The following is a 27,431-nucleotide window of genomic DNA, read 5'->3' as shown; positions in this document are numbered from 1 at the left end:
CCAGCTTTCCCGCGCATGGGTTGTGGGTGCTTGGGCTCTTCACAGGACAGTGGTGCTTTCCAAAGGACTCCAGCGGGGAGGCTCTGCCTCATCTGCCTCCCCAACCACCGCACGTCCCTGGCAGGTTCATCATCCACAGCAGCAGCCCACCCAGGTCAGCCCCTCCCGAGGAACTACATCTCCCAGGAAGCTCTGCGCGGCGGCGTGCTCGGTCACGCAGCGCTCCGGCGGCGGCGCAACCCATTGGACGCGGCTCCTGCCAATGAGCGGCGGGGGGCGGGCCGAGCGGCGTTGAGGGGGATGGCGGGGTTTCACTGAGGCGGAGTCAGAGCGCGCCGCTCCGGCCGCGGTCCTCGGAAGGCGTCGCCAGGAAGATGCCGGTGCACTCGCGGGAGAAGAAGGAGGGCGGCGGCCACCACGACGAGATGGAGGTGGACTTCGGCGAGCACGAGGGCAGCAGCTCCGAGGAGGAGGAGTCCGAGAGCTCCTCCGTCTCTGAGGAGGGCGACAGCTCCGGTGAGAGGGCGGGTGTGAGGGGGCGGGAGCCGGCCGCGCCCTTCAGGGTCCTAGCGCGAGCCTGCGCACCCCTCACCCTGAGGGGGGAGACCGGCTCCCTGACCGTCGTGGAACATGGCCTGAGGCGCTGCTGAAGAGGCCACGCCCCCTACAGGACCCGCCCCCACTGACCACGCCCCCTCTGCAGCATCCACCTCCCTGGCCTGGTGGGGTGCAGGCAGCCCCTGTGCTGGTGCTTCTTCTGCCGGGGCTTGGGAAGCTGCCTCTCTCCTTCTGCAGGGGTCACCCATGGCTTCCTCTTTCCCCCAGTGGCGTAGCTACAGGGGGCAAAGCGCTAAGTTTTGCAGAGAGCCTCACCGCAGCGTGCAAGCAGACCCTCCCCTTTGGAGCCATTCCGGGCAGGGGAGCAAAACGGAGTCGTATGCCCGGAATGGCTCCAAAGGGGAGGGTCTGCTTGCACGCTGCGGTGAGGCTCCCTGCAAGACTTAGCGCTTTGCACCCCCTCTAGCTATGCCACTGCTCCCCTCCCAACTTGGAGCCGAGGCTCACTGGGTCCTCATTCCAGGCGTGCAGGCGGTTGCCAGGAGATGCGCAGCCATGGCCAGAGTTGGTGCCTCCTCTGTCAAGGGGCAGAATACTGCCTCCTCCCTGCACGTGCCCACTACTAAGCACAGCTAGTGGCTTAGCTAGAGGGGATGCAAAGCAATAAGCTTTGCAGGGAGTCTCACCGAAGCGTGCAAGTGTCCCTTCACCCTTCCCTTTGGAGCTATTTCAGGCAGTGAAGTGTATGCCTCAGTTTTGCTATGACCACTCAGAATGCTTCCAAAGGTAAGGGGGAGGGCCACTTGCAAGCTGTAATGAGGCTCCTTGCAAAACTTAGTGCTTTGCCCCCTACTCTAGCTATGCCACTGCCTGGTGTTGCTTTTCCCAGTGCCCTGCCTGCCCACTTCTTTCACTGCTTGGAAACAGAGGGGGGCGGCAGAAGTGATTCTTCTCCTTATCGGACCATAGCTCTGTTGCTACTGCCGCATCCTCAACCCTGTACCCCTGCCTCTCTACTCAACCACTTTACCTATGCCTTTCCCCTCAAGCCACAGGCTTGAGCAAAGGAACTAGAAAGAGGCAGAACTGAGGCAAAGAACTCTTGGCTTCTTTGTCTTGTGCTGTTCTGATGTTCAAAATGCAGATCAAGGAGGGAGAGGAAAGAGGGCAAACAGGCTAGATGAGCTGGCTGATGAGCCCAGAACACCCCTTTTGCCCATCTTCTGCCAGAGGCAACCCACATCTCTTCATGGCTTGATTGGTCCTAGTTTGGTGGAACCTGCATGAGACTGCAAGGATGTTATCCCATTTCGCTGATAGCTGCCATAGTTCCATTCATCACATCTGGGCAGTCTAATATGCATGTTACACAATAATTTGCTATTTATGCACAATGTGCCAGATGAGGAAGACGTTAAGCATCACCACTATATTTCTATTTCAGATTGTTCCCTTCCATTCTACTTTGCAACAAAGCAATTATTCATTAAGCTTCTCCTGCACACTGTTGCGGCTAGCACATGTTGTTGGCATCCTTCAGTCTCGAAAGACTATGGTGTCACGCTCTGAATGGTGGTTCTGGAACAGAGTGTCCTCTCCAGAGCGCGAAGCCTGGGTAAAGTAGGTATGGAGGATAGGCTGTTACCCATGCAGCAAATCCCCCCTCTCCACGTCGCTGAAATGGTCCAATGGAAAGGCAGAGGCCAATACGGTTGGTTCTAGCGGCATGGCAGGAGTTGCCAGAACATGACTGTGTTCAGCCATGAACTGCCTCAGGGACTCCGGCTCCGGATTTTGCCTCGAGGTTGACTCCTGAAGCCTTTTCCATAACTGGATGTAGCCACAAGGCAGTGGAGGTTTGGGATCAGAGTTTTCCTTCTCTCAGATGAGCTGCCTTCCCAGGCTAATGAGTCCCATCTACCCGGTGGCTGTTTAGTCGCCTCTTACGACAAGTACAGCCAAACTGAGGGCCTATTCTTATCCCCAGCCCCCAGGGGTAGCACATATGTATGTGCTAGCTACACATATATGTATGTGTATGTGATAGCACAGGCTAGCACATATGTATGTATTTATCATAACATTTTTACCCAACATTTTGTTATAAAACCGCTTACAGGTAATTTACAGTCATAAAATGTAGTTGAATCCTCAAAGGCTAAATAAAAACAAAAGAGCTGGATGGTGGGGTGCAAGCAGCTGCTTTGCTAACCCTAACCTTTTGCATATCTATCTGGGAGTAAGTCCTACTGAATTAAATGGGACCCACTCTCAGGTAAATGAGATCCTATGTGCACTTATCTGAGAGAAAATCCCTTTAAACTCAGTGTGACTTATTTCTAAGTAGGACTGCACTGTACCACTAGTGAGCCTGCAATCTTATATTGTACACATTTTAGAGGGAGTAAATCCAAGGAAAGTTTATGACTTCTGAATAAAAAGATTGGGCGGTAGGCTAACTTTTAACTCGCTGCATAGGTTGCCATGTTCTTTTAAAGATGTTCCTCTGCTTATTCATGGCAATGCTTTGCTATGTTCCATGCTATACACGAGGAATGGTGCAAGTAATTTGCAGCACGTATCTGAGAGTAACTCCCATTAAATTCAGTGGGACTTACTTCTGCATAGTCATGTATAGGATTGTGCTGTAAGATACCATGAATTTCACATATAAAAATAGAGACATTCCTATTCTTATATCAGATACCAGTTTGTGAGCCGTGCCCCCTCCCCTGTAATATATTGCTGAAGGTCTGCCTGGCTATTCACTTACCCTGCCCTAGCCTGTCTGTTTTAAAACTCAAGGGCAGTTATTCTTTTACTTTGATAAATACTAGGAAAAGTCATTGTCCTACAAGTAATACATTATCAGTGGTTCAAAATATATCAAAGCAACAGCTACAGTCTGTGGTGCCTTGCTATTCACACGCTTGCATTTACTTGGGTGTCCATGAGACAGAGTGCACTCATTTCCTATTCAGGCTACCATCCTGTGCACCCATTTGCATCCTGTGCACCCATTTCCACTGCAACTTGCCGGAAATGCATAGTTAGAGTTTAAATTCCAGGGGCCTGGGGTTGGACTTGAGTATTATACACCACCAGACACACCAAAACAAAAGTTTTAATAGGGAGAAAAACAGGACTGACTTTTTTTCCAAGGAGGTGAACTAGAAAATAGGCACTGTCCCTGGTAAATAGGCACAACTGGAGTACAATGGACCCTCTTTATCCATGGGCCCGGCATCTGCAGATTTGAGTATTTGTAGATGCTGAGCCGGCCTCAGAGGAACTCGGGAAGTGGCCAGTGCAGACCAGAAGTGCCTTCTGGTCTTGTCTGGGAGGCTTTTTCAAGAAACTGTGTGCGTCCTTCAGAGGGCTGTGTACAACCCTCAGGTAAGTTGTTGCTGCACCGGCCTCTCCTGTGGATTCAATTATTTGCTGAACTCGCTATCTGCGGGGGTGTGTGTGTGTGTGTGTGTCCTGGGACAGATCCCCCACTGATACCGAAGGCCCACTGTATATACCGTTTTGCAGTTATAAATAATTATTAAACTACTACTCTGTCAGTAGACTACTAAATTTTATATAAAGGTCCTCTACCCACTTTTACAACAAAAATATTTGATCTTCATATACAGTATTTTGGGACTGATAGATTAGTATTGGGTGCAGTTGGAAGGAGTGAGTTGGGGGTCAGGATCATAGCAGCATTCAGATCTGGGATTGGAAGGGTAGGGGAAACTTTGACAGTTTGTATTGACAGGCTTGCCTTAAACAACTGAAAAACTAAATTAACTTTGGAGATGTCAGATGCAAGGGAGGGCACCAGGATGCAGGTCTCTTGTTATCTGGTGTGCTCCCTGGATCATTTGGTGGGCTGCTGTGAGATACAGGAAGCTGGACTAGATGGGCCTGTGGCCTGATCCAGTGGGGCTGTTCTTATGAGATTCACAAGAGCACATATGAAATTTCTGTTTAAAATTACTGTGTATTAAAAGCTAGTAAAAGTCTTGAAAGGATTATGACAGTTTAGGATGAATGATCCTGTTGTTTCTTCCCCTCAGCTAAGGTCTTCAGAAGAGCCATAGCTGAGTTCTGGTGGGTAAGAAGGCAGGAGATTTTTCATTATTCCATATTGTGTATTTGTAGTAACTAGGCTCATAGGCACGCCCCTGATTCTTCGGCAGCCTTCCCTGCTCCTCCAGAACACAGGTGCAAAGACAAGAGTTCCTGCTCATGAAGCTGTTTCTGTGTCAGTGGGGAAGAAGGGAGACTTACCCACAGGATAGAACTGAGAAACAACACAGTAGTGGTTGGGCAGCAACTGGGCATGTTTCATATGCTCCTCTTTTCCAAGTTCTGCTTGGCGGTGGGGAAAGGAAGAAGTATGGGCAAGAGGTTAGGGAGACATTCTGCATTTATTCGCTTCTGTTCTCCACCGTTTTTCTGTCATACGGGGAGAAGATGGTGGCAGTAATTGCTGTAGCAGGTGGGTAGGTTGGCACTGCTGGACGCCCCTGTTGGCACCATGCTGTGGATGCATGATTTAGAACTTGCCCTTCTATCTCTCCTGTAGCCCCAAATAAATGGAGTGTGTTTGCTAGAATGAATTCTGCATATATGCATTGCAGGCTTGTATACTTTGTTCTTCTTAACTCCTTGTACAAATGCATAAATTTAGGAGTAGCCATCCAGAACTTAAAGCTTGCATTGGCCCTTCTGTTCACACAGCAAGCAGAGTAAGCGTGCTATGTTCGGCAGTGGGTTTAATCTGGTTTTCTCTTTGGCAGTTAACATTTTAATAACAAACTTGCAGTTTGTTGTTGTTGGCATCCTTCAGTCTTGGAAGACTATGGTGTCACGCTCTGAATGGTGGTTCTGGAACAGAGTGTCCTCTCCAGTGCGCGAAGCCTGGGTAAAGTAGGTATGGAGGATAGGCTGTTACCCATGCAGCAAATCCCCCCTCTCCACGTCGCTGAAATGGTCCAATGGAAAGGCAGAGGCCAATATGGTTGGTTCCAGCGGCGTCGCAGGAGTTGCCAGAACGTGACTTGCAATTTGGTATTCTGATTACCTCTGCATCAAAAATGTCCTAAGAACATAGAAGTTGGTATGTTGAATCCATCCAACAGTCAAGCCTTATCCAGTACTCTTTCTCTAGACCTGGTCAGTCATCCATCTCTGGGGAAGCACAAAGCACGATCACCGCATCTGTTCTCTCCCAAGCATTTGACATGGTATGCTGTCTCTGAATATAGAGTTTCCACTTTTAGCTATCCTGGTTAATAGTCTTGCTTTCCATTAATTTATCTACGAACTTAGAGGACTTTTTAAAAACCCTGAGACGTTTGCCATATGATATGGCAATGAATTCTGTAGATTGATTGTGTTGCATGAAGAAATTCTGCTATTTAGTCTTCTGAACCTACTGCCAGTCATGTTCAATGAGATGAAAATGCAATCTGTCATTTCCATCCAGTGCACATCATGGCAATTGTTTTGAGAGTGTTCACTTCCCTCGTCGGTGTATCTGTTTAAACAAGATACTGATGACATTTCAGGGATAAGAGTGTTTCTGTCCACTGAATCCTGCTTAGCTGATATGGCACTGAAGTTCATCTCAAAGCCCAGCAATTTATTTAAGAAATTTATACCCTGCCTTTCCCATGCCCAAGTAGATGCTCAAGGCAGCTTACAAAGCTTTTATTGGCTTGTATAACGAAGGCACATTTTGCCCCATAGTATGCTTGAGAGTCTGCCGCCCCTTCCTGCAACTGACTTTGCTCCTGCTTATCCTGAAGTGGGGTGGTTTGTGTGCTGCAAAGTGCACATTGTGTAGTCACCTCTGGTGTCTTCTAGTGAAGAACTGGGTCTTCAGGTGTTCAGGTATGCATTGTTCTCTGACATTCTTCAGGATTTTGTAGAGAAAATGAATGATAGTCTGTTATCCTCATCTTTGTCCTGCTTCAAGTTCTCAGAAGAATAAGTGGGCACTTCTGCTTTCTGTTCAGTGGTGTGTGCTCTGTTTCTGTCCACAACCACAGAGCCTTCTGTCCGCAAGGTCTTGAACTTTAAGAGGACGGTGAACATTTTTCACCCATGGACTAACTTTAAATTTGTCTGTAAGTTGCTCCAAAGTAATGTGAATGCTCAGAGGCATCTCTCTCTCTCTCTCTCTCTCTCTCTCTCTCTCTCTCTCTCTCTCTCTCTCTCTGTTGTGACCTTTCTTTTACTTTACAAGAATGTGCATCTTCTGCCTAATGTGTGCAACTGGCCCTTTAGCAGAGAAAAGCGCAATGAAGCATCGGATAAGCCTCAGCCTGTGTCCTTCTCCCTCCCCCCTCCAAAAAAAACAAAACAAAGGAAGTTTCTTTCACTCTTTTGAAAAACACCAAGTTTTAAGTTGGCATGTGATGAATATTGACCATAGTAACATAGTCGCCACACGGCTATGATGCTGTGGTAGTTTATTATTCAATTTCCATGGCAAGGTAATTCCGTTGGACCAAGACCCTGACCATCATTTGGTAGTGCTGCTTTCAGTAGGTGCCCAGTGAAGATGCCAGGCTGGCAGAAATGCAGAAGAGGCACAGTGTCCTTGTGACTGAGTTATACCATCATTTAATGAGAAGAATCCAGAGCAGGGTCATTTATTCTTTCTTGAATAATTCTTCAAAAAGACAAGCTCTCATATTAATGTGTAAGGACAATAAATGTATCCTGTAAGCTCTAGGGATTTGTCTTTTTGATTCACTTTTCAGTCTCCTTCAGCATTTCTGCAAGACCCTCTGGTTCTTCTTTAAAAAAAAAAAATCCCTCACTCAGCTGCTAATAAATATGTAATAACAAATGTCAGCTGCAAAGGAAGTAGAGCTAGTCTTTTAAGACTGTGAATCTCAGTCTCAAGCTTTCAACAGCTTGCTTTAAATTCTCTCTTGTATAAGAAAGAGACTAGGAGTAGAGCAGGCACGGTGAGATCATCTTGTTCTGACTTGAATTGGTGCTGTTGACATTTCGTTTTGATTTTGTAGTTCAAAACCTTTGACATCACAGTATTGATCTGTCCATCTTTGATTTAAAAAATCTTTTGAGGAGGGAGAACTCAAGTGGCACAAGTTCCAAGACTGATAGTTCTCTAGGGCTGTTGAGGATCATCCTTGTCTCCTCTCACTCACCCTCACTTTTTTGATAACCTACACAATGCCCAGGAAGAAACCACAGGAGTTCTTTGGGATGCAGCATATTAAAGTAGGATCAGAATACTGAAACGTTTTAAATATATTTTTCAGACCATTCACTATCATTGGTGACACTAGATTGCTTCTGCTTCATAAACTAAGGCAACGACTTATAACAATTTTGTTTTCCATTTCTACCCTGCCTTTAACAAAGGCAATATCAAGTCATGTTACCAACTTTACATTCCTGAGGATTGATTCATTCAATTGTTATGACTCCTTGTTGCACTATGCTTTGAAATATTAATATAGTTGAGTGAAAAGCTGAAGTGCATGTTTGAGCAATCTGATCAGGGAATGAATAGCAGAACAGTAGGAAATCTTCAGTTTGGACTTTGTATGCTACATCAGTTTTTTTTTTTTTTAAAAAGCCAGAGATTACTTCCTCTTAAAATGTCAGCACTGATTAAAACTGAGCATTCTGCTAGCATTCTGAATAATTTGTTTAATTAATTTGTTTAATAAGTTCTGTAAAATAGATTTGGACAGGGGAGGAGGTGGAAGGACCCAACTGTTCCGATGCATTTTAAAAGTGGACATTTCTTTTCTTAGAAATGGATGATGAGGACTGTGAAAGAAGAAGAATGGAGTGTTTAGATGAGATGTCCAATCTTGAAAAACAATTTACAGACCTGAAAGATCAGTAAGTAAATCAACTATTTGGAACATTTTGTGTGAAATCCAGTCCACTTGTAAACCTTGATACAATTTGTGTTATCTAAAAATATCTGAAAACAATGTTAGAATTGAGCAGGCAGATGTAAGGTTCATGTAGCAGTAAACTATGGATGTGTGTTCAGAGGTTTCTTGTCTTTTTCAAGCAGGATGTGAGCTTCCAGGGTGTGAGTCTAGAACTGAGAATTCATCCCTGTTTTTCTAAACTTTACATGAAAGGCAAGCCTTTCCTCTGTTGATTATTATTATAAACAAGAAATAAATGCAGCACGTGGCCATGGAGTGGAAGATGCAACTTGGCCTTGTTGGTAATTTCCAAACTGCAGACCAGAAAATATTTACTATTGACAAGTCAGAATTTAATGCTGCTGGAATGAGCATTATTCTCATAACACTGTATAACACTGCATAACACTGTAGCAATGAGTGTTAAAGAACTGACCAGATGCTGATGCTGATTAGTAATAGTAGTAGTAATAGTAGCATCAGCAGCAATGAGCTCATATTGATCAATGGACCAGATCTTGTGTACTTGGCCCAACATAATGTTTTCCTGTTGTTCCCTGTGGAAACAGGGTGGGGGAAGGAAACTAGGGGGTTATGCAGTTTGCTCCTTTAGCCCTCCCCATCAGTCCTGTTCTGTTCTGTTCCCTTGTACTCTGCAGGGGTTGCAGAAGTCGAGCATAAGGCACTTGAGAATGTTCCTAGTCGAATCTCTAGTCTTTAGCTGTAAAGGCTAAACTTGAAAAGTGTAAAGTGAAAACAAATGTGTGAATGAAGAGCTAGCCATACTTTAGTGTACAGTTCTCTATGATTTTTAAAGTCCTGTTAACGTCGGTGGGGTTGTTAGGTTTAATGGTTTCCTGAGTTGCAGCCATTGTTGATTGGATAAAGGGATTCTTAGAAATGTGAATATACACAGTTCTCTGCATGTCTTTAATATAATACACTTCATCTTCATTATGTTAAGACTGTACAAAGAGAGATTAAGCCAAGTGGATGCAAAACTGCAGGAGGTAATAGCAGGAAAGGCACCGGAGTACTTGGAACCACTGGCAGCTCTGCAAGAAAACATGCAAATTCGGACAAAAGTGGCAGGTAAGCGTGTGACGTGCTGGCTGTTGACTCAATTAGGTACATCCTGCAGGGCCTAGATAGAAGCAGAATGTGAAGGAAAACATTTAAATTTGACAGCTTTTAACTCTGAGGTGCTTAATTTTACAAGTTCAAGTAAGGTTTTTTGAGCTATGACTGGATGGCAGAGGTGGTTAGAATAAAAAAACCTGCCAGAGACACAGTTGGCTCACTAGACCAGGGTGAGAGACACAAGGCACAACCTTATTCCATTAGGAGCAGTGGATCTTTAACTCTATTTTTCCAGTTTTTTTAATCTACTGTTTTTTTTAATCCACTAGGCGTTCCGGAATAGAACCCCAGTGGATAACAAGGGACAACATGTAATGCACATTGGGGCAAAAAAATTGGAACTTCACGTATAGGCTAATGGGAGAGAGGAGAGAGATCTTGGGGTGCTAGTGGACAACTTGATGAAAGTGTCTACCTAATGTGTGGCAGTAGTGAAAAAGGCCAATTCCATGCTAGGAATAATTAAAAAGGGGATTGAGAATAAAGCAGCTAATACTATAATGCCAATGTACAAATCGATGGTACGGCTGCACCTAGAGTACTGTGTTAAGTTCTGGTCCCCGCATCTTAAAAAGGATATAGTGGAACTAGAAAAGGTGCGGAAGAGAGCTACTAAAATTGATTTCTGGACTGGGGCACCTCCCTTATAAGGAAAGGCTGTGATGCCTGAGGCTCTTCAGTCTAGAAAAGAGGCATCTGAAGGGGGACATGATTGAGACATGCAAAATCATACAGAGAATGGATAGAGTGGGTAGAGGGATGCTCTTTTTCCCTCTCACACAACACGAGAACCAGGGGACATCCACTAAAATTGCGTTTCGGGGGAGTTAGAATAGACAAAAGGAAATTTTTATTTACCAAGTGCGTAATTAGTCTGTGGAACTCCTTGCCACAGGATGAGATGGTGGCATCCAACCTAGATGCCTTTAAAAGGGGATTGGACAGATTTCTGGAGGAAAAGTCCATCACAGGTTACAAGCCATGATGGGTATATTTTGTCTGAGATTAGCTGGTTGCTCATTATGAGGGCTGGGTAGGAATTTTTTTCTGTTGTCCAAATTGACCATGAATGGCAATTTTTTTCCCTTACACCAGACTGGCGAGGGAGTGTAGGTATATTCAGTAGGTTTCATGCTTTAAAAATTGGTTGCAGTGTTTAATAAAGTAGCACAAGTTCAACTTGATTGCAACCTGGTGTCTTTGCTGGAGGGTGTGAGTGTAAATGAAATGCTAGATGGGGAGGTGGCAGCAAGATGTGGTCTTGTATGTACTCCCTGAGGCATCTGGTTTGCTGCTGTGAGATACAGGAAGCTGGACTCGATGGGCCCTGGGCCTGATCCAGCAGGGTTCTTTTTATGTTCCGATCCGATTTCTTATGTCCCCATCCGATTTCTGGTCTGGAGGACGATAGCACGCCCCCAGTATTACATCGCTGCACAAGCCTGGTAATTTAACCCACAGAGATTCTACGGTGGAGTCGGACCCACCTTCAATCTCTACTTTGCTGGATTCTATCCCTTCCTTAACATAAACGGCCACCCCACCTCCAACACACCCCTGCCTGTCCCTCCTGTAGAGTTTATAGCCTGGGATTGCAGTATCCCACTGATTCTCCGCATTCCACCAGGTTTCCATTATGCCCACTATGTCAATGAACTGGTTGAAGGCCAGGAAACAGAGAGTGGGTGTCAATGGGCAATTTTCACAATGGAGAGAAGTGAAAAGCGGTGTCCCCCAAGGATCTGTCCTGGGACCGGTGCTTTTCAACCTCTTCATAAATGACCTGGAGACAGGGGTGAGCAGTGAGGTTGCAAAGTTTGCAGACGACACCAAACTTTTCCAAGTGGTGAAGACCAGAAGTGATTGTGAGGAGCTCCAGAAGGATCTCTCCAGACTGGCAGAATGGGCAGCAAAATGGCAGATGCGCTTCAATGTCAGTAAGTGTAAAGTCATGCACATTGGGGCAAAAAAATCAAAACTTCACATATAGGCTGATGGGTTCTGAGCTGTCTGTGACAGATCAGAAGAGAGATCTTGGGGTGGTGGTGGACAGGTCGATGAAAGTGTCAACCCAATGTGCAGCGACAGTGAAGAAGGCCAATTCTATGCTTGGGATCATTAGGAAGGGTATTGAGAACAAAGCGACTAATATTATAATGCCGTTGTACAAATCGATGGTAAGGCCACACCTGGAGTATTGTGTCCAGTTCTGGTTGCCACATCTCAAAAAAGACATAGTGGAAATGGAAAAGGTGCAAAAGAGAGCGACTAAGATGATTACGGGGCTGGGGCACCTTCCTTATGAGGAAAGGCTACGGCGTTTGGGCCTCTTCAGCCTAGAAAAGAGATGCCTGAGGGGGGACATGATTGAGACATACAAAATTATGCAGGGAATGGACAGAGTGGATAGGGAGATGCTCTTTACACTCTCACATAACACCAGAACCAGGGGACATCCACTAAAATTGAGTGTTGGGAGAGTTAGAACAGACAAAATAAAATATTTCTTTACTCAGCGTGTGGTTAGTCTGTGGAACTCTTTGCCACAGGATGTGGTGATGGCGTCTAGCCTGACGCCTTGAAAAGGGGATTGGACAAGTTTCTGGAGGAAACATCCATTACGGGGTACAAGCCATGATGTGTATGCGCAACCTTCTGATTTTAGAAATAGGTTATGTCAGAACGCCAGATGCAAGGGAGGGCACCAGGATGAGGTCTCTTGTTATCTGGTGTGCTCCCTGGGACATTTGGTGGGCCACTGTGAGATACAGGAAGCTGGACTAGATGGGCCTATGGCCTGATCCAGTGGGGCTGTTCTTATGTTTTCACAGTGTTGTGTTTTCTTACACTATGCTAGAGACTGTTTTTCCCATTGTCCTCAGTTCTGGGGGATGGATTTTTAAATGGCGTGGTGATCTACTTTTGAAATAATTGATCTGATGAGCTATTGTGTCCATGAAGCTCTCTGCACGGTTCTCTGAAGTCCTTATTCATGCATGTTGGGCTCAGATCTACGTATCTTTAGCTCATAGTGTGGGAAAATGTAATCTCTAGAAGTGCCACAGCACAATGGCATCAGGGTCCAGGGCAGGTTTGTATGATGATTTAACTATACTACATGATTGCAAACATTTGTTACAGGATCTACAGATTTCAAAGCACTGGGTAAATACTATACATAGCCTTTCAAACCAACTGAGATATTTCAGTCAGATTGATACTTTTTTGGGCATTGCGCAGATGAAGAGACAGATTTTCTTTCAAACAAATCTTGCCTCTTGGGATGCCTCAGAATTTGGTCTCTTCAGGCTTGATAAATTGAGGCTTGTGGGATGGAAAGTCTTGGTGGACTGAATTGTGGGCCTCATATTATGTGTTCTTCCCCCCCCCCAAAAAAAAAATACTTAAAAATGTTTGTTTATAGGTATCTACAGAGAGCTCTGTTTAGAGTCTGTGAAAAACAAATACGAATGTGAAATTCAAGCTTCACGCCAGCACTGTGAGGTACTGTTTTGGATGGAGTGAGTTTTCATTTATCTGTAACCAGTGGTACTAGCTTGCAAAGGAAGATACAAAGGATTGAGCTACACAGCTGACAAATGTTTGAACCTAGACTATTATATAGTGGTATCTGCAGAAATGATGGAGCAACGCTTCCACAATTGGCATTTTGTTTTTCTGAACGGTCCAAGTTCTTGGTAGCGTATTGAAGTAGGCTTGCAACCATTGAGTTTGGTGCAAAGATGTCCTTTTAAATGTAGATGTTTTCTGCTTACACCTTAAGCTAGAATGTTGTAGAGAAAAGTGAAACTAACTCTGAAAGTGTTGCACAAGAGTTTGTGCCACCTCTCATAGAAGCAGAATCATGGAAACAGTTGTAGCGCCTATCTGTTACAACACTATATTATTATTATTAACAGTATTTATATACCGCTTTTCAACAGAAAGTTCACAAAGCGGTACTGAACTCTTGTGCAAGCTGATACACAAGCATTTTCAGAAAACCACTTGTAGCTGTTTGCATTCTGGTCATGGCTCTTTGGATCCAACTCTACATTTAAAATGGAGACTGTTGGAGATATTTTGCATTAGGTGTCAGTGTTGGAAATGCCTGTGGAACCAAATGTATCCAGCTAACCTCTGCTGTGTGTTTAGAGTTAACATAGTTTGCATAAACTTGTACAAGTAGTTATAGTTCAGGTCACTGCAGTGTGATATGTTCCCCTTCTGTGTTGTCACCTGAGACACATTTCTGACTGCGTACTCTTCGTAACGTTTCAGTTTCAAAAAGCACTTTCATGATCTGAGAAATGTGGCAACCAAGAGGCATGCCCAGCTGCTTGGGTGAGACCAAGGAAATGGGCATTTTAGTTCAAATACTTTGTAATCATAAATTGAGTTTAAGGGGAATTGATTAAAATCAAGATTAAAACATTGTAATTCCTATCTTTTAGAAGATGTAGTACGTACAGATTGGTTACTGTAGTTAAAATGTGTTGTGACTGAATTAAATCCTAAGATCACAATTCAACACTTTTGGTAGTGTATTCAACGATTTTCAACACTTTTTATTTGCCTTTTATTTATTTATTCAGTGTATATCTCCCTTTTCTCCCAAATGTGACTTACAAAAATATCTAAAATATAAATATTTACAAACATACACATTGTATTTAATACAAAGTAATAAAAAACAATGAGCAGTAATCATCCCATAATAAAAGAGTAAATGAACAAAATATATACGAGTAGTTCTTTATAGCATGATCTATGCTTAGACCCCCCGGGGTACAATTGTGAAATTAAAGGATTTCTGTTTGGTGCTTTCTATTCATATGCATAGACTCTAAGCAAGATCACTTTCTTGAACGTATGAATACTGTGACTTAAACTGACATCGAAGTCAGTATGGTCTGCACCAGGGATTGGCAACTTTTTTGTGAAAAGGAGCTGGATGTTGGGTGGTGACATCAGGTCACTGCCAAGCTTCTGGGTTGCCAAGCACCCGGAAGTGGCCCATGCAGAGCTCAGCTTGGGAGGCAAAACCTCCTGCCTAAGTTGCCACATGTCAGATGGGGACTGGTGGAGCAGCCCTCTGGGTCTTACAGAATCCCTGTGCCGCAGCAGCACAGATTGTGAGTGAGCCCAGGCAGGTGGCTTCGCCATTCCGTGTCCAAGCTGAGCTCTGCACAGGCCAAATTTGGCTGGCTGGCTGGCTCTGGCCCACGGGCCATAGGTTGCCTACCCTGGTTTACATGGATGAGCACTGGCTCTTTAGGATTTCAGGCAGAAGTCTTTTCCCAGTCTACCTGGAGATACCAGGAATTGAAACTGGGACTTTCTGGCCCCAGTCCTGTTGTGGCCTTGTGCTGCCAAAATTAGCTTTCCAGCTGCGTAAGGTACTTTACAGCAGCACAAAAGCTGGACCACAGTCTTGCACTGCCAGGCTACAGCTACAAATAGCAAGAAGTGCAACATGCACGGCAGCATGCACTCCAGGAGTCTCTGCAGGTGCCGGTAAATTGGCAGTGGGGACAGGCCATGGGCAGAGAGGGAAGTAATAGAACTTGTTGGAAGAGGAACTGGGGTGTGTATTTCAGGGAGCCGAGGAGGTGTATCTGACAGAGGCCGTGCATGCTGGATCTTATTCCCCTTTTTTCTATCCACCTGTCCCCTGGCTCTTCTCAGACATGTGCCAGCAAAATGGCTGGTGTAGGTCTGAGGAGACCCATTGGTGATCAAGCAGTCTACTGGGGAATTAGTCAAAACTATTTTTACTTACCTACTGCTGGGTGTCCAATTGCCTCCCCCCCCTCCATAATATGCTGCACGTGTTCTGTGGCAGGGGATAGAATTGGGCCATCTGTCATTGACCAATTGACCGCTTCTCAAATTAAGGTCCCCAGAGACCTATGAAGCTAGTTCCATCAAATGGAGATGGCTTTAGACTTTTCCTCCAAGTGCACTCTGAATGTTGCATGGCAGATTGCTTTTAAAATTGAGGGGATTTTCATGTGCAGTTGTGCCATGGTCATGTGGGTCAGCTGTTCAAGGAAAAAGTCCACCACTGCACTGGGTTAGCAAATAATCCTTGTCTGAATTTTTTGAATCCTCACTTAAGCTCCCAGAATTTTCCAGGAAAGAGGGTTGGTGTTTCTCCATTAGATTAAAAAGTAGTGTCTCTGCCATTTTGTTGATAATCATAAATAAATATTTATAAATGGAACCCATAACTTCACTTGGTTGACACCTGACCTATTTTTAGATTTGCAGTGCTTCATCTCAAACATTTGCCTTTTATTGTGAAGTTTGGGTCATGGTCCCCCACTATTTCTGCACAATCTGTGTGCAACAACTAGCAGCCCTTGATGGCCAAAAATATTCCTCTCCATATTTGTTTTAAAAAATCCCAAAAACATGTCCACCATGTTCAAAGGGGCCTGGCTGAGCATCACAGATGTGCATCCATGTTGGTTACCTGTGCAAAAGCCCATTGTTTATCAGACTAGACTTTGAAATCTGCATATTCATATCCTGGAAGTCGAGAACCCTTTTTAACCTCTTCTCATGTGGCATGTACCCACTTGAGTCCTCTATAAGATGACAGTCCTCTGCTTGCAAGTGTTGCGTCTACTTCAAGGAACTGAACTGGTGACCTTGTTCAGTGTTGCATACCCACTTTTCCGAGTTGCCCCTGGCGCACTCAGCCTGGTGAGGAGGGAGCATAGCTTGTACATCAGGTCTCGACGTAGAAAGCTGTTGTTGTCTTGCTTTGATCCAGAGTGCCCAGTTCAGCAGATGTGCTAAGGTTTCTCTAAATGGTTAGTGGTTGCCTGCATTGTTAACTTCTCCTTTCAGAGTGAAAAGCTCTTGTTGTACGACACTGTTCAGAGTGAACTCGAAGAGAAAATCAGACGACTTGAAGAAGACAGGCACAGCATTGACATTACCTCAGGTAACCAGAGCTGATAGATGAATAGGTATTCAACTGTCCAATAAATGCATTGTTCGTAGGAAATGTATTTACCCAAGATGGCAATAAACAGCAACGTTATATTGAGCTGTATACTAGAACCTTGTGTCTGAGAAATGGCTTATAATTGAAGTAATCTGACAATACCCCATCTGTTCTGTTTTTTTGTATGTGCCTCCTCCTTTGCCAGGCTGGTCATGATGGCCTGCATCACCATCACCTGATGGTGAAGTCTTGGTATGCTAATGGTCAGCTTTCAATAACTCTTCCTTATTAGTTGATGCAAGAAACGATTTGAATCTATTGTAGCCATGGCAGCATGGCATTGGACTCTGTTCTTTGGCAGAAAATGTTTCTTAGTTTTACAATTTGTCAGTTAATGCTTCTCCAGTACAATTTTGAACCCTGTGGTGTTGGTGTAATATACCAAAACGTAGCCAGGAAGTTATCTCTCCAGTCAAAAAGAGTAACATGAAGAGCGAGTTGGCAAAATACACCTGTCTTTGTAGAAAGAACACTTTAAAAGATAATTTCTATGATTTATGGCTAGAGTATTAACTTAAAAGATGATGGATGGGCCTGTCATATCTGTCTCTTTCTTACCAAAGAGCCAGTCAGCCAAGCTGCTGTCACTGGTCAAGGGTAGAGCAGGGCCAAATGGTCAAATCATCTGCCTCTTGCTTACCTTGTGAAAATCTTAGAGTTGCAGGACAAATCAGTCCCCTGCAGCAGTGGTGCCTCTGCAGAGGGGGACCTTAGAGGCAAGGACTCTGTGCAAAGAAGAGCATTGTGCTTCCCATTGTTTGACCATGTTGGCCTTTCAGGTTGCATATCACTGTTCCCTCTTCTCAACTAGTGGTTCAGTACTATCAGTGGTACTTGAGATAGTGTCTGATAGTGCTCATGGGACCCTGGGCACCTGCTGCCCAACAGCTAGAGCAGTGATGTGATGCAACAAATAGCAGTAGGAGGCTTGACTTGGTGGGTAGAGCTCCAAAGCATGCTTTTCACATGCTCTAAAATCCCTCCTGTCCACCCAGAGCATCTTACTAGTGTTTGTTGCTCATATCTGGTCTGCCAACCCAGAAGTAACTGGCAATTATGTCATCACCAGTTACTTCATGTGATACTCTCAATAGGTTGACCATGTGAAGTGGTATGGCAGGGGACAAACATTGAGGAACGCTGCACTAGATGGAGAGTAGATGCAGCATACTGTACCTGACCTAATGATGAAGGCTATAAACTGCCTTTATGTATAGATCATTTGTATTTTTATATTGGAGAGAAGTCGTCAACCCTATGGGTAACAACTGAATGAGTAAAGAAAAAAGTGTGGATGTTGGTAACATTTTGCCAGTGTTGTGTTTACTAGGTAAACTTTGTGCACAGGCACAGAAGGTAAGGGCATATATAGCATAGTTCTGTGTGTGTGTGCATATTATGGTCAGACACACTGTCTATGGCCATAAAGTGCATAGACTATTTTTAAGCAAAGTGCCATAATAATGATCTATTCAAGAAATTAATAGCATCAGCTGGTAGTGACAGTTGGTGGTTCCTAAAACAGCACAGAGCATAAATTGTCTGCATAGAATTTATAATCTATTATCTTTCTTGGTGGTGCTGAACATGCAAGCCTGCATGCTATAAGAAATCATTGACTAAAGCATTCTTCTGTTTCCGCAGAATTATGGAATGACGAACTTCAGTCTCGGAAAAAAAGGAAGGATCCGTTTAGTCCAGATAAGAAGAAACCTGTAGTTGTATCAGATATCCTTTGTTGTTGACTAATCAATTATAATTGATTTAGAATATTTATGTTCCAATTTAAACAAAACAAAATTCTCAACACATTTTAAATAGTAAAGGAATGAGTCGGCTTTTGAGCTCCTTTGGGAAAAGGAACTAATAACACAATTCACTGCATTACATTAGATCTCAGACTGTGGATCAGGGACCCACCAGTGGATTGTGACTGAGGAGAGAACTGAAGAAAAAAAGAAAAAAGTAAAAAGTGCTGCTTTTTGGCTAACATAGCAATATGATGCTCTTGAGTTGGCATAATTTAGCAGTGCAAAGCTCAAATTATTGCCAGGGCCAGTTCTAGCTGATTTTTGAGGCTGAACAAAAATCTTTAAAGCTGTTACAGGCTCTAATCTTGCTTCCTGTCTGTTGTTTGCTTAAATTCGCTCTTAATGTTTTCAGCATTAGATTTGTGCATAAACTCTCCTAAACCTTTACTCGAATGTGGCTGTATGTAAAGATTGGGCACAAGAAATAGTTAGTGCATTTGTTGTATTTGGAGGTTATCAAAGCTCCATGACAAACCCTAATATTTGCAATGTAAATGCTCTGTGCTTTAGTTTTATACCAAGCATGCTTCATTGTGGTCTGACTGAATTTCTGTTTTGATCTGCTTGGGTGCTTCACAAGTCCCTTAACATATTAACGGCCTTATATAGTGTACATGCTGCAAGATCTTGATATACTCGAAGACTGGACAACAATAAGAAAGGTATGGTTGCATGTCATAATCACTGTTCTTAAAGACTAATGCAGCTATTAAGGTGTCGTGTCTCGGGAGTGGACTGGCCTAGGGTGGCAGTGTGGTTTATTGAGACTATGCAGGTAACGTGGAGGGAATCAGGTGCCTTTACTCAGTGGTGAGGTTGCATGCTGGTTGGAATGTAGAGGTTATGATGGCGCTACGTGGGTGGAACAACCATAGCCATAGTGGGTAGAGATGCGTCAATCCTAATTGTATCTATTGGATTATTTGTAATATATGTGGCTTGATTTTAGACATCTGCAGCTGTATGTCTTGTCTTATATGCAAATTGGATGGGAGTTGTTGCAGTTTGTGATATCTGCACAGTCTGAAAGTTTTGTAAAATACAATTGCAGTATCACGCTGTTTCCCAGTTTCTTATCTTGATATTCTGGCTGTTTCTGAACTGTGACTTTTGTATTTTCTGTGGCTGTGCACTGGCCATTTCCTACTCAAGGTGCTTTACAATAATTGCGGCTGTATTTTTATGGGGAAAATATAGCTGTTTGTTGACCTCAGTGTGTAGGAAGCTAGAATGAAACGTCAGGAAGACTCCATTAGTGATCCAGCTTGAAAATTCATCCCTTCAAATTGGAACAAAGGGAAGTTTATCCTAAAATTAAGAAGCACCCAAAGGGAAGTGTGTTGTCTGACTTTCACTTAGGGTGAACATGCTCAGGACTAACCAGAAGAAGCACATTTCAACAACAACAACAACAGGTATTAATATACCGCCTTTCTTGGTCTTTATTCAAGACTTTATTCAAGGCGGTTTACATAGGCAGGCTTTATTTAAATCTCTTATTAAATAGGGATTTTTACAATTGAAAGAAGGTTCTTTCTTTCAAGAACCACTACATTCAGGTGTTTTGTTCTGATCTGGCTTCACATTCTGGCCTCCATCCTCCCACGCTCAGAGCAGATGGAATAGCTCGGCTTCAGCTATTTCGAATGACTCCCAGATGTTTGGGGATGTCTGTATGGGGGTGGGGGAATGTTTAGGTCAGAAAGTAGCTTTATGCCTCCAGTCCTCATCATAATGGAGGCAGTTGGGTGCTAGTGGCCATAAACGTGTGAGGATAGAGACGCTCTTTTCCCTCTCTCATAACACCAGAATCAGGGGACATCCACTAAAATTAAATGTTGGGAAATATAGGACAGACAAAAGAAAATACTTCTTTACTCAGCATGTAATTTGTCTGTGGAACTCCTTGCCACAGGAAGTGGTGATGGTATCTCACCTAGATGCCTTTAAGAGGGGATTAGACAAATTTCTGGAGGAAAAGTCCATCACGGGTTACAAATCATGATAGGTATGTGCAAGCTTCTGATTTTAGAAGCAGACTACCTCAAAGCTCACTTGGTGGGTGATTCCTATAATAGGGCTGTAAGAGCAATCCAGGCGTGGTGGAAGTGCGAGTCATTCCCAGTATTTTTTTGTCATAGTCTGAATGTTCTACCTGTTGGTTTGGAGTGTTGGAGGAGAAGGCTATTCAGTGTCTGTTCCCATTATTGTATAGGAGCCATTGCAAAGTTGCATTATAAAACAGGTCTCCTTTTGAAGTTGATTTTGCTAAAATGATGACCTTGCCTCTTTGTATTTCAGGCAATGGCTACGTTGGGGCCGCACAGAGTGAAAACGGAACGTAAGGGCAACCTTCTTAACACTTGATTTTAAGCTACCATACATATTTGTGTACAAGTCAAAATTTATGCCGGAGACATGGGTCGACTTATACATGGGTCAATATGGTGGATGACGCTTCAAGGAGCAACTGCTTAGTGAGGTGGGGGGTGAGACTGGACTGAGAAGCAGGACTCAGGGGAGTGGGGGGAGTTATCTGTAAGTAACTGTTCTGAGGCAGCAACAGAAAACAAGCAAAGTAACAATTTTAGCTTCTTCTCTAAACAGGTACAGAAATGAAGGCACTTATGGCAATTGTAGTCTATATGAAGGCTGCTGCTACGGAAGTGTATTCACAAAGCCTGCATTTCCCACAAGCACCTTCATCTCCTTTCCTGTTTGGAGAAGAATGTAAAATAGATTTTTCTTTCTTTCTCCTGGTGCCGCAGAAGAATTCCTGGAAGGTGTTTTCAAAGAACACCCTTCCGTTTTACCCCTGACTATCCAAGGGTCATAGAAAATTCCACTATTTTTTGGATCCAAACCTGCCCTTGACTTATCTGTGAGATCAACTTATATTCAAGTACCTTCCGTACTTGATCACCTAATCAATCCCCGTTTATCTCAACAATGCATGCTGGTAGTTGAGGGGACATTCTTGAGTATGCACCTTCCGGTGGCTGCGTGGGCCCTGATCCTTATCCTGCGTTGATTAAGAAGAATTTCTGCCATCTGGGGGGGGGCCTTATGCTTGTAGAAGTAGGAAGTTAACTCTTACTAGAAAAACCAACCTTTTCAAGAAACTGTTTAACAAAACCAATAAAAGCTCAGGGTCAGTAATGCATGTCCCTGAAACTCCGACTTAGCTTGTTTGAGAGAAGTTATTGTAGTGTCAGTATATTTCCAGTAAGAATATCAAGTCCATCCTGGGCTAAGATCCATTACTACCTTGAAAAAAGATTCAATAGTTTGTGCAAGTTTCTCTGTACCTTCCCCAGGCAGGCTTGTATGCCTGAAGTCTCTTTGAAACAATACAAATGCCTCTTTTGATTTAGCCAGACTTTCTGCCTTGTCATCTACTTGGCTGCTTTTGTGTCTTTGTGATTTTTTTTGTTTTTTGTTTTAAAGGATCTTCATTTAATATTGCTTTTATAAGTGTTAGGCGTGGCTTTTATAAGTCTGGGCACTTCATGTGTGTGTGTGTTTTTTAAAAAAGGAAAAAAAACCTATGGTCTGGTTTTTGTCAGCATTGTTTGTTCCACTTCTTTCAGCCCCTGTCAAGCTGGAGAAACACCTCCATAGTGCAAGGTCTGAAGAAGGAAGACTGTATTATAATGGAGAGTGGTATGGACGAGGACAAACCATATGTATTGATAGGAAAGATGAATGTCCTACAAGGTAAAGTTGGTGTGTGTGGCTCTCTGTTCATAAGCAGAGAATTGGATGTACCAAACTCTAAATAAGCCAAATTCTATTTATACACCAGATTGTATGTGACGGTTGTTGGTGGAAACGGATTTAGGAAAGCAAGGAAGGTTAAACTCCCAGCATGACCTCTGTTTCTTCAGTGGTACCTTTCTTTGCCTTCCGGTGGCTGGCATTTGAGCAGTGCTAATCCAACAGCAACTGTTACCCTGCACATGCCCGATCTCGGAAGCTAAGCAGGGTCAGGCCTGGTTAGTACTTGGATGGGAGACTGCCTGGGAATACCGGGTGCTGTAGGCTTATACCATAGTCTTTCCAGACTGAAGGTTGCCAACCAATCCAACTTTTGGAGTCACTAGGTGACTTCCGGTAAGTAACATAGGCTGTAAACCCAGATCTTACTGAATACAGTGTCCTTAAAAATGACAAAGATGGTGATGTATATAAATATCATGAGTGATCCAAGAAATGTCTTACTTTGATTTAAAAACTTAATTAACAGGCAGACCCCCATATCCACAGATTTGGTTATCTGCAGATCGGGGAGGGGGGCCTGTGCTTTCATTAATGTTATTTAAATGCTTACCCCTGTGAAAATGTTCTTCCTTTTACAGGTTCACTATAAGCATACAAGCTCATAGCAGTGCACAGGCTGCCTTCTGGCAGCCTGAATACTTGAAAAGACTAAATCAAGGTTGACAGGAAGTGGTTAACTTCCATTTCCTATTAATCTGGTCTTTTTAAGTGCTCAGCCTGTGTGCCTGAATACTTATAGCGACCCTGTAAATGAAGAACATTTTTGCTGGGGTATTTAAATAACATTAATGGGCACATGAGGGGGGGGTTGAGAGGGATCTGCAAGGGTCCCTTATTTGCGGGGTCCCTGGAATGGATCCCTCACAGATATAGGGGCACGGCTGTATTTGAAAATGTTTACTGACTGGTTTTCCCAGAGGTCAAAGCACTGGCTCTTCAAAGAAACTCCAGCCAGAAGTCAGACTTCATTACCTCCTCGGTTTGGGTAGAATTCCATTACCATAGCATGGGGCAACAGTAGAGAAGATTTTGATTCTTGCTGTAGGGCCTGCTGACCTGACAGTAGTTGGTACATACGCAGATGTAGGGAGAGGAGGCAACGCTTTAGGTATATAGGTTCCAGGCTGTGTAGAGCTTCCATGAAAGATGGCTGTCATCAGGTATATCAACATGATAGACTTAGGGCAAGTAGATGTCCAGGTATATTTGCATTTAATATAATTGAAAGATACAATGATGATGATGATTCAGAAGAGGGTGAATGTTAATATGTATTGAACTGTGCATTTGTATAAGACGGTAGAAAAGTATTGTTAATACTTTGAAAAATAAACTTGTATTACATGGCACTTAAATATAGGAAAGATTATATAAATAGGAAGGATTGCCTGTGTGCCATTCTGTAAGAACTTCCAACTGTCTCCGTGGAGACAGATGTACCATATGTAAAAATCTTACGTGGTTGGTCAGATTTTGTTGTAGGATTGCCCTAATGCTGAGGTTCTCAAACTGGGGTGTTATGACATCCCAGCCTGAAAAGCCTTGCCTCTGGCCCCTTAAGGGATTGTGCTGCTGCTGGGGCTGATTGGGGTTTTTTTCACCTTACAAATTGCTGCGCTGGCCTCTGCAGATGAAACCGGAAGTTGTTTTCGATAGCTTTTTTTACTATTACAGAGGCTTGGAGAGCCCTGTGGAGGGCTCCACAGGACTCCCGGCAGCTCCTGGAAGCTGGTACAGTGGTTTGTAAGGTAAGAAACACCTGCTCAGCCTCTGCACAGCATCGGTGCCTTCTCCACTACAACCTACCCCAGTTTCCAAATTCCCGAGGTGTTTGGGAACCGCTGCCTCTAGTGGACAGTCTTGCAGACTTGGCTCATCTCTGGCTACATGTACTGTAGCAGCCTCAGTGCCAGCATCTAACTCTGCTGTTGAACCTGTGTATGAACCTGTCTTTTTTTCCTCCGTCTCCAAAGGGCACTGTTAAAGATGTAAATGCTTTGTACACAAATGCAGTAATGTTTAGTACACTTCCCATATTGGTGTCCCAGTATTCTGTTAACTATCGTTAATTTAATGAGGCACTTGTTATAATGCTTGTATGTTCTATTACCAATAATTACAGTACTGTTTATAAATGGCAATGTAGTTTAGGGTGATCCTGTAGATTTATATGGACACTAATGTGCTCCTGATTTTTTCCCCCTCCTTCTTTTCAGTGCCATAATTACAACAATTAACCATGATGAAGTGTGGTTTAAGAGGCCTGATGGAAGCAAATCTAAACTGTACATTTCTCAGCTACAGAAAGGAAAATATTCAATCAAACATAATCACAACTGACCATTAGACAGTGTTATCCTGCTTGATGTGCCATGAGATGAAAGATGTATTTACTGTGTGTTCTCATCTATTTCCGTGGCGGTATCTGTGTATTTGTAGTAGTGTACGTAATCTTCATACAGATGTCTTAGAATAAGTGACACATAATCATGTTGACCATGATGTCTTGCCTCTAATTCGGGTCCAGTGCCTAAGATAGAAAACATTAACCTTGGGAGGATCTGAGAGTATCTGACCATGACTGCAGTCCTAAATAGCTATGTGCATGCATGGGGAGAACTAGACATGGAGCTGGAAGGGTCTCTGACATGTGTTCCTGTGGGCGAGCTGACTTTCCCTTTTCAAAACCTGCCTGTTGAGAGTGCAGGAGGGGCTGCTGCCCTGGAATGTGGCCTGTCAGTGTATGTCTGGTTCATCGGCACATAAGCATGTTTAGGGTTGCAGTCCAAGACTGTTTTTGTGTACAGTAGAAACAAAGTGGTATTTATCATTTTTTAAAAATATTGGATCATGTGGTAATTGTTAAGCTTTTCACTACATATAACAACTCATTTTGCATTTTTATATCATGCTTGTCTTGTGAACGTACGCTATCTTGCATACGTACGTAGTGTTACCTTGATAATTGTCTGATGGCAGGGCTATTTGTAAATGGACAATGAAAAAAATCAAAAAAGTTGTTTCAGCTCTGTCACTTGAGGGAAACCAGTACCATTTCCTTCTGATAGCAAAGGGAAGCCATCCTTAATTTGCTTGGGCAGCACTTTCCTAGTCTAGTAGGAAATAGACATTTTTCTCTTCTAGAATCTAGCACAAGGTCTGCTGGGAAAAAATGGTGCGAAATGGAAAGCATGGTTTCTACTAGTATTACATCCCCACCCTCCCCAAAAGGTTTGAGTGCCGCTTCTGTAAATGGTAAAAAAAATAAAAAATAGCCAAAAGTATTAATGCAAACTCATCAAATGAAGGCTCATACTTTGTAGTAATACATTGGGAAGAAATAATGGTGTCCACTAAGTACCGCTGCTACAAAATCTCTCCTGTTCATTACTATGAGAGAGGTGCATCTTAAAAGTTGTGTTTGTAAGCTTAGTGTCAGGATGATGCTCTTCAGTTTAGTTTTACCACACATATTTGAGGCACCGAGGATGGATTCTGAGGGTGGGATGGAGAATGTTACTTGGTGGTTTATGTGCACTTTACTATCCATTAAGGTGAGACTTTAAAAAAAGCCCACCTCTGATGGAACAAACTGCCAAAAGAGTGTTTATGTTCTAGACTGGATTGGTACTAACTCTAGAATCTTAATATGTAACCTTGCATTATTTGGAATCCTGTATTACAATCGCAGTGTCTAAAAGCAACTAACACTGATTCCAGCCCCCATATCCAGCAAGCAGATTTAGTGGCGGGCGAGAGTGGGCCAATCCTTTAATTTGAAATAAAACTTTCTTGGAAGCAAATGTTGTTAAAGCTGGATTCAGTTACCTGAATTCTGGCAAATTCACCATCTCCATGTTCTTTTCACTTATCCTGGCACCTGTTTTGCAAGCTCATCTACAAGCAAAACAGTTTCAGCTCATTTTTGCAGCAAAAGCCAGATTCTGCTGTGCATATGTAAGAATTTTTGAATGATCAGCAATGTGTGCCTTTGCACAGAACAACAGGTTGGAAGTACATCTGTCCGCACATGGGTCAGCCCATTTTGCAGTCAACCTGCACTGCATCCCAAGGTTGGCCATAAGTGCAGTGTTGCTTGAAAGGCTAACCCACTGCTGCTTTTAGTAACTGTTCAGGGTGACTGGGAACATGACACATCTGTGGTTTAGGAAGAGGTGGTGTCTTGCTTGCCATTTTCATTGATTCTAGCTAATGGGGCTTGGAATAAAGTCTCTTCTACTTAAGAAGCTGCTTTTATGTTTTATGTGAAAATGTATTTGCTGGTATGGGAAAGCTATTTGATCATTACCCAAAGTCAAAAAAAAAACCAGGGTTTTGAAACTGGCCCAGAGCAATTCTGATGTTACTCTGCATGTCACTTGTATCAGCCAAATGTATATAAGGTAATGAAAACAGGTTGGCTCTTGACAAAACCTATGGTATGTATACAGTTTGATAAAGCTTTTTTGTAATGAAATATTTGTATTTTTTAACTTAGGGTATAAATAAATGACCTGTCTTGGGGAATCCAGATATTTGTGCGGTATGTGTGTGGTTTCTGTAACATAATCCTTGAATGGAACTGTGTTCAGGTGCTCCATAAAAGGAAAAGTTCAAAATTATGTTGCCCAGTGAACCTTACAGGTCTTGTACATAAGCAGCTGGAGAAGTTGTTGTTACAGGGTGAAAAACCTGGCACTGATGTCATGAACTAGTTCTGCGTATACAAACATCTCTGGCTGTAGCAGCTATGAGACTTGGCAGTCAGAACATCTCGCCAGTGCTGCCATCTCTCTGTCCACCTTCCGAGGCAGTGTGTGGCTGTTTTTTGGGGCGAAGAGACAAGGCATAGCAACAAAGAAGGCAGAGTGGAGTGGCAAGGCAAAAACATGAGTGGTGGTGGTGGCGGCAGCAGCAGCAGCAGCAGGACTGCTGAAAGGTTGGAACTTGGCTCTCTTTGGCTGTAGCAACTGTCAGTCAATAGTTGTTATAGCCCACCAGCCAGCAGATTCATAGCCTCTTGTATGAGTCTGCCCTTACATTCGTCTTTTAAAATTGCAGTGGTATGATTATTTTTGAAAGTTAAAAATTCAACGCAAAATTGAAACTTAAACAAAAGACTGGAGGATAACAAATGTCATGCCGATCTTTAAAAAGGGAAGGAGAGGGCACCCGGGAAATTATAGGCCAGTCAGCCTAACG

The 27,431-nt window shown here is 43.4% G+C and overlaps 1 protein-coding gene across 2 annotated transcripts; it reads left to right on the top strand.

Moving 5' to 3' along the window:
- Positions 1–303: 303 nt before the first annotated feature.
- On the top strand, positions 304–26,760 carry BRMS1L (BRMS1 like transcriptional repressor). Of its 2 annotated transcripts, XM_066631104.1 has the most exons (11): positions 304–516; positions 8,352–8,442; positions 9,445–9,572; positions 13,045–13,124; positions 16,479–16,575; positions 18,283–18,366; positions 19,047–19,111; positions 20,751–20,790; positions 22,040–22,166; positions 23,904–23,977; positions 24,446–24,512. In XM_066631104.1, exons 1-10 carry the CDS (start codon positions 375–377, stop codon positions 23,974–23,976), a joined length of 927 nt encoding a protein of 308 aa, XP_066487201.1. In that variant the 5' UTR covers positions 304–374; the 3' UTR covers position 23,977; positions 24,446–24,512. The 2 variants fall into 2 exon arrangements, with proteins under 2 accessions (XP_066487201.1, XP_066487193.1); XM_066631096.1 differs by lacking the exon at positions 23,904–23,977 and having other exon boundaries at positions 24,446–26,760.
- Positions 26,761–27,431: the final 671 nt, after the last annotated feature.

Source organism: Tiliqua scincoides, chromosome 1 (assembly GCF_035046505.1).
Source record: "Tiliqua scincoides isolate rTilSci1 chromosome 1, rTilSci1.hap2, whole genome shotgun sequence".
Taxonomy (NCBI): domain Eukaryota; kingdom Metazoa; phylum Chordata; class Lepidosauria; order Squamata; family Scincidae; genus Tiliqua; species Tiliqua scincoides.
The sequence above is the reverse complement of the archived record's forward strand: the minus strand, read 5'-3'. Positions and strand labels throughout refer to the sequence as shown.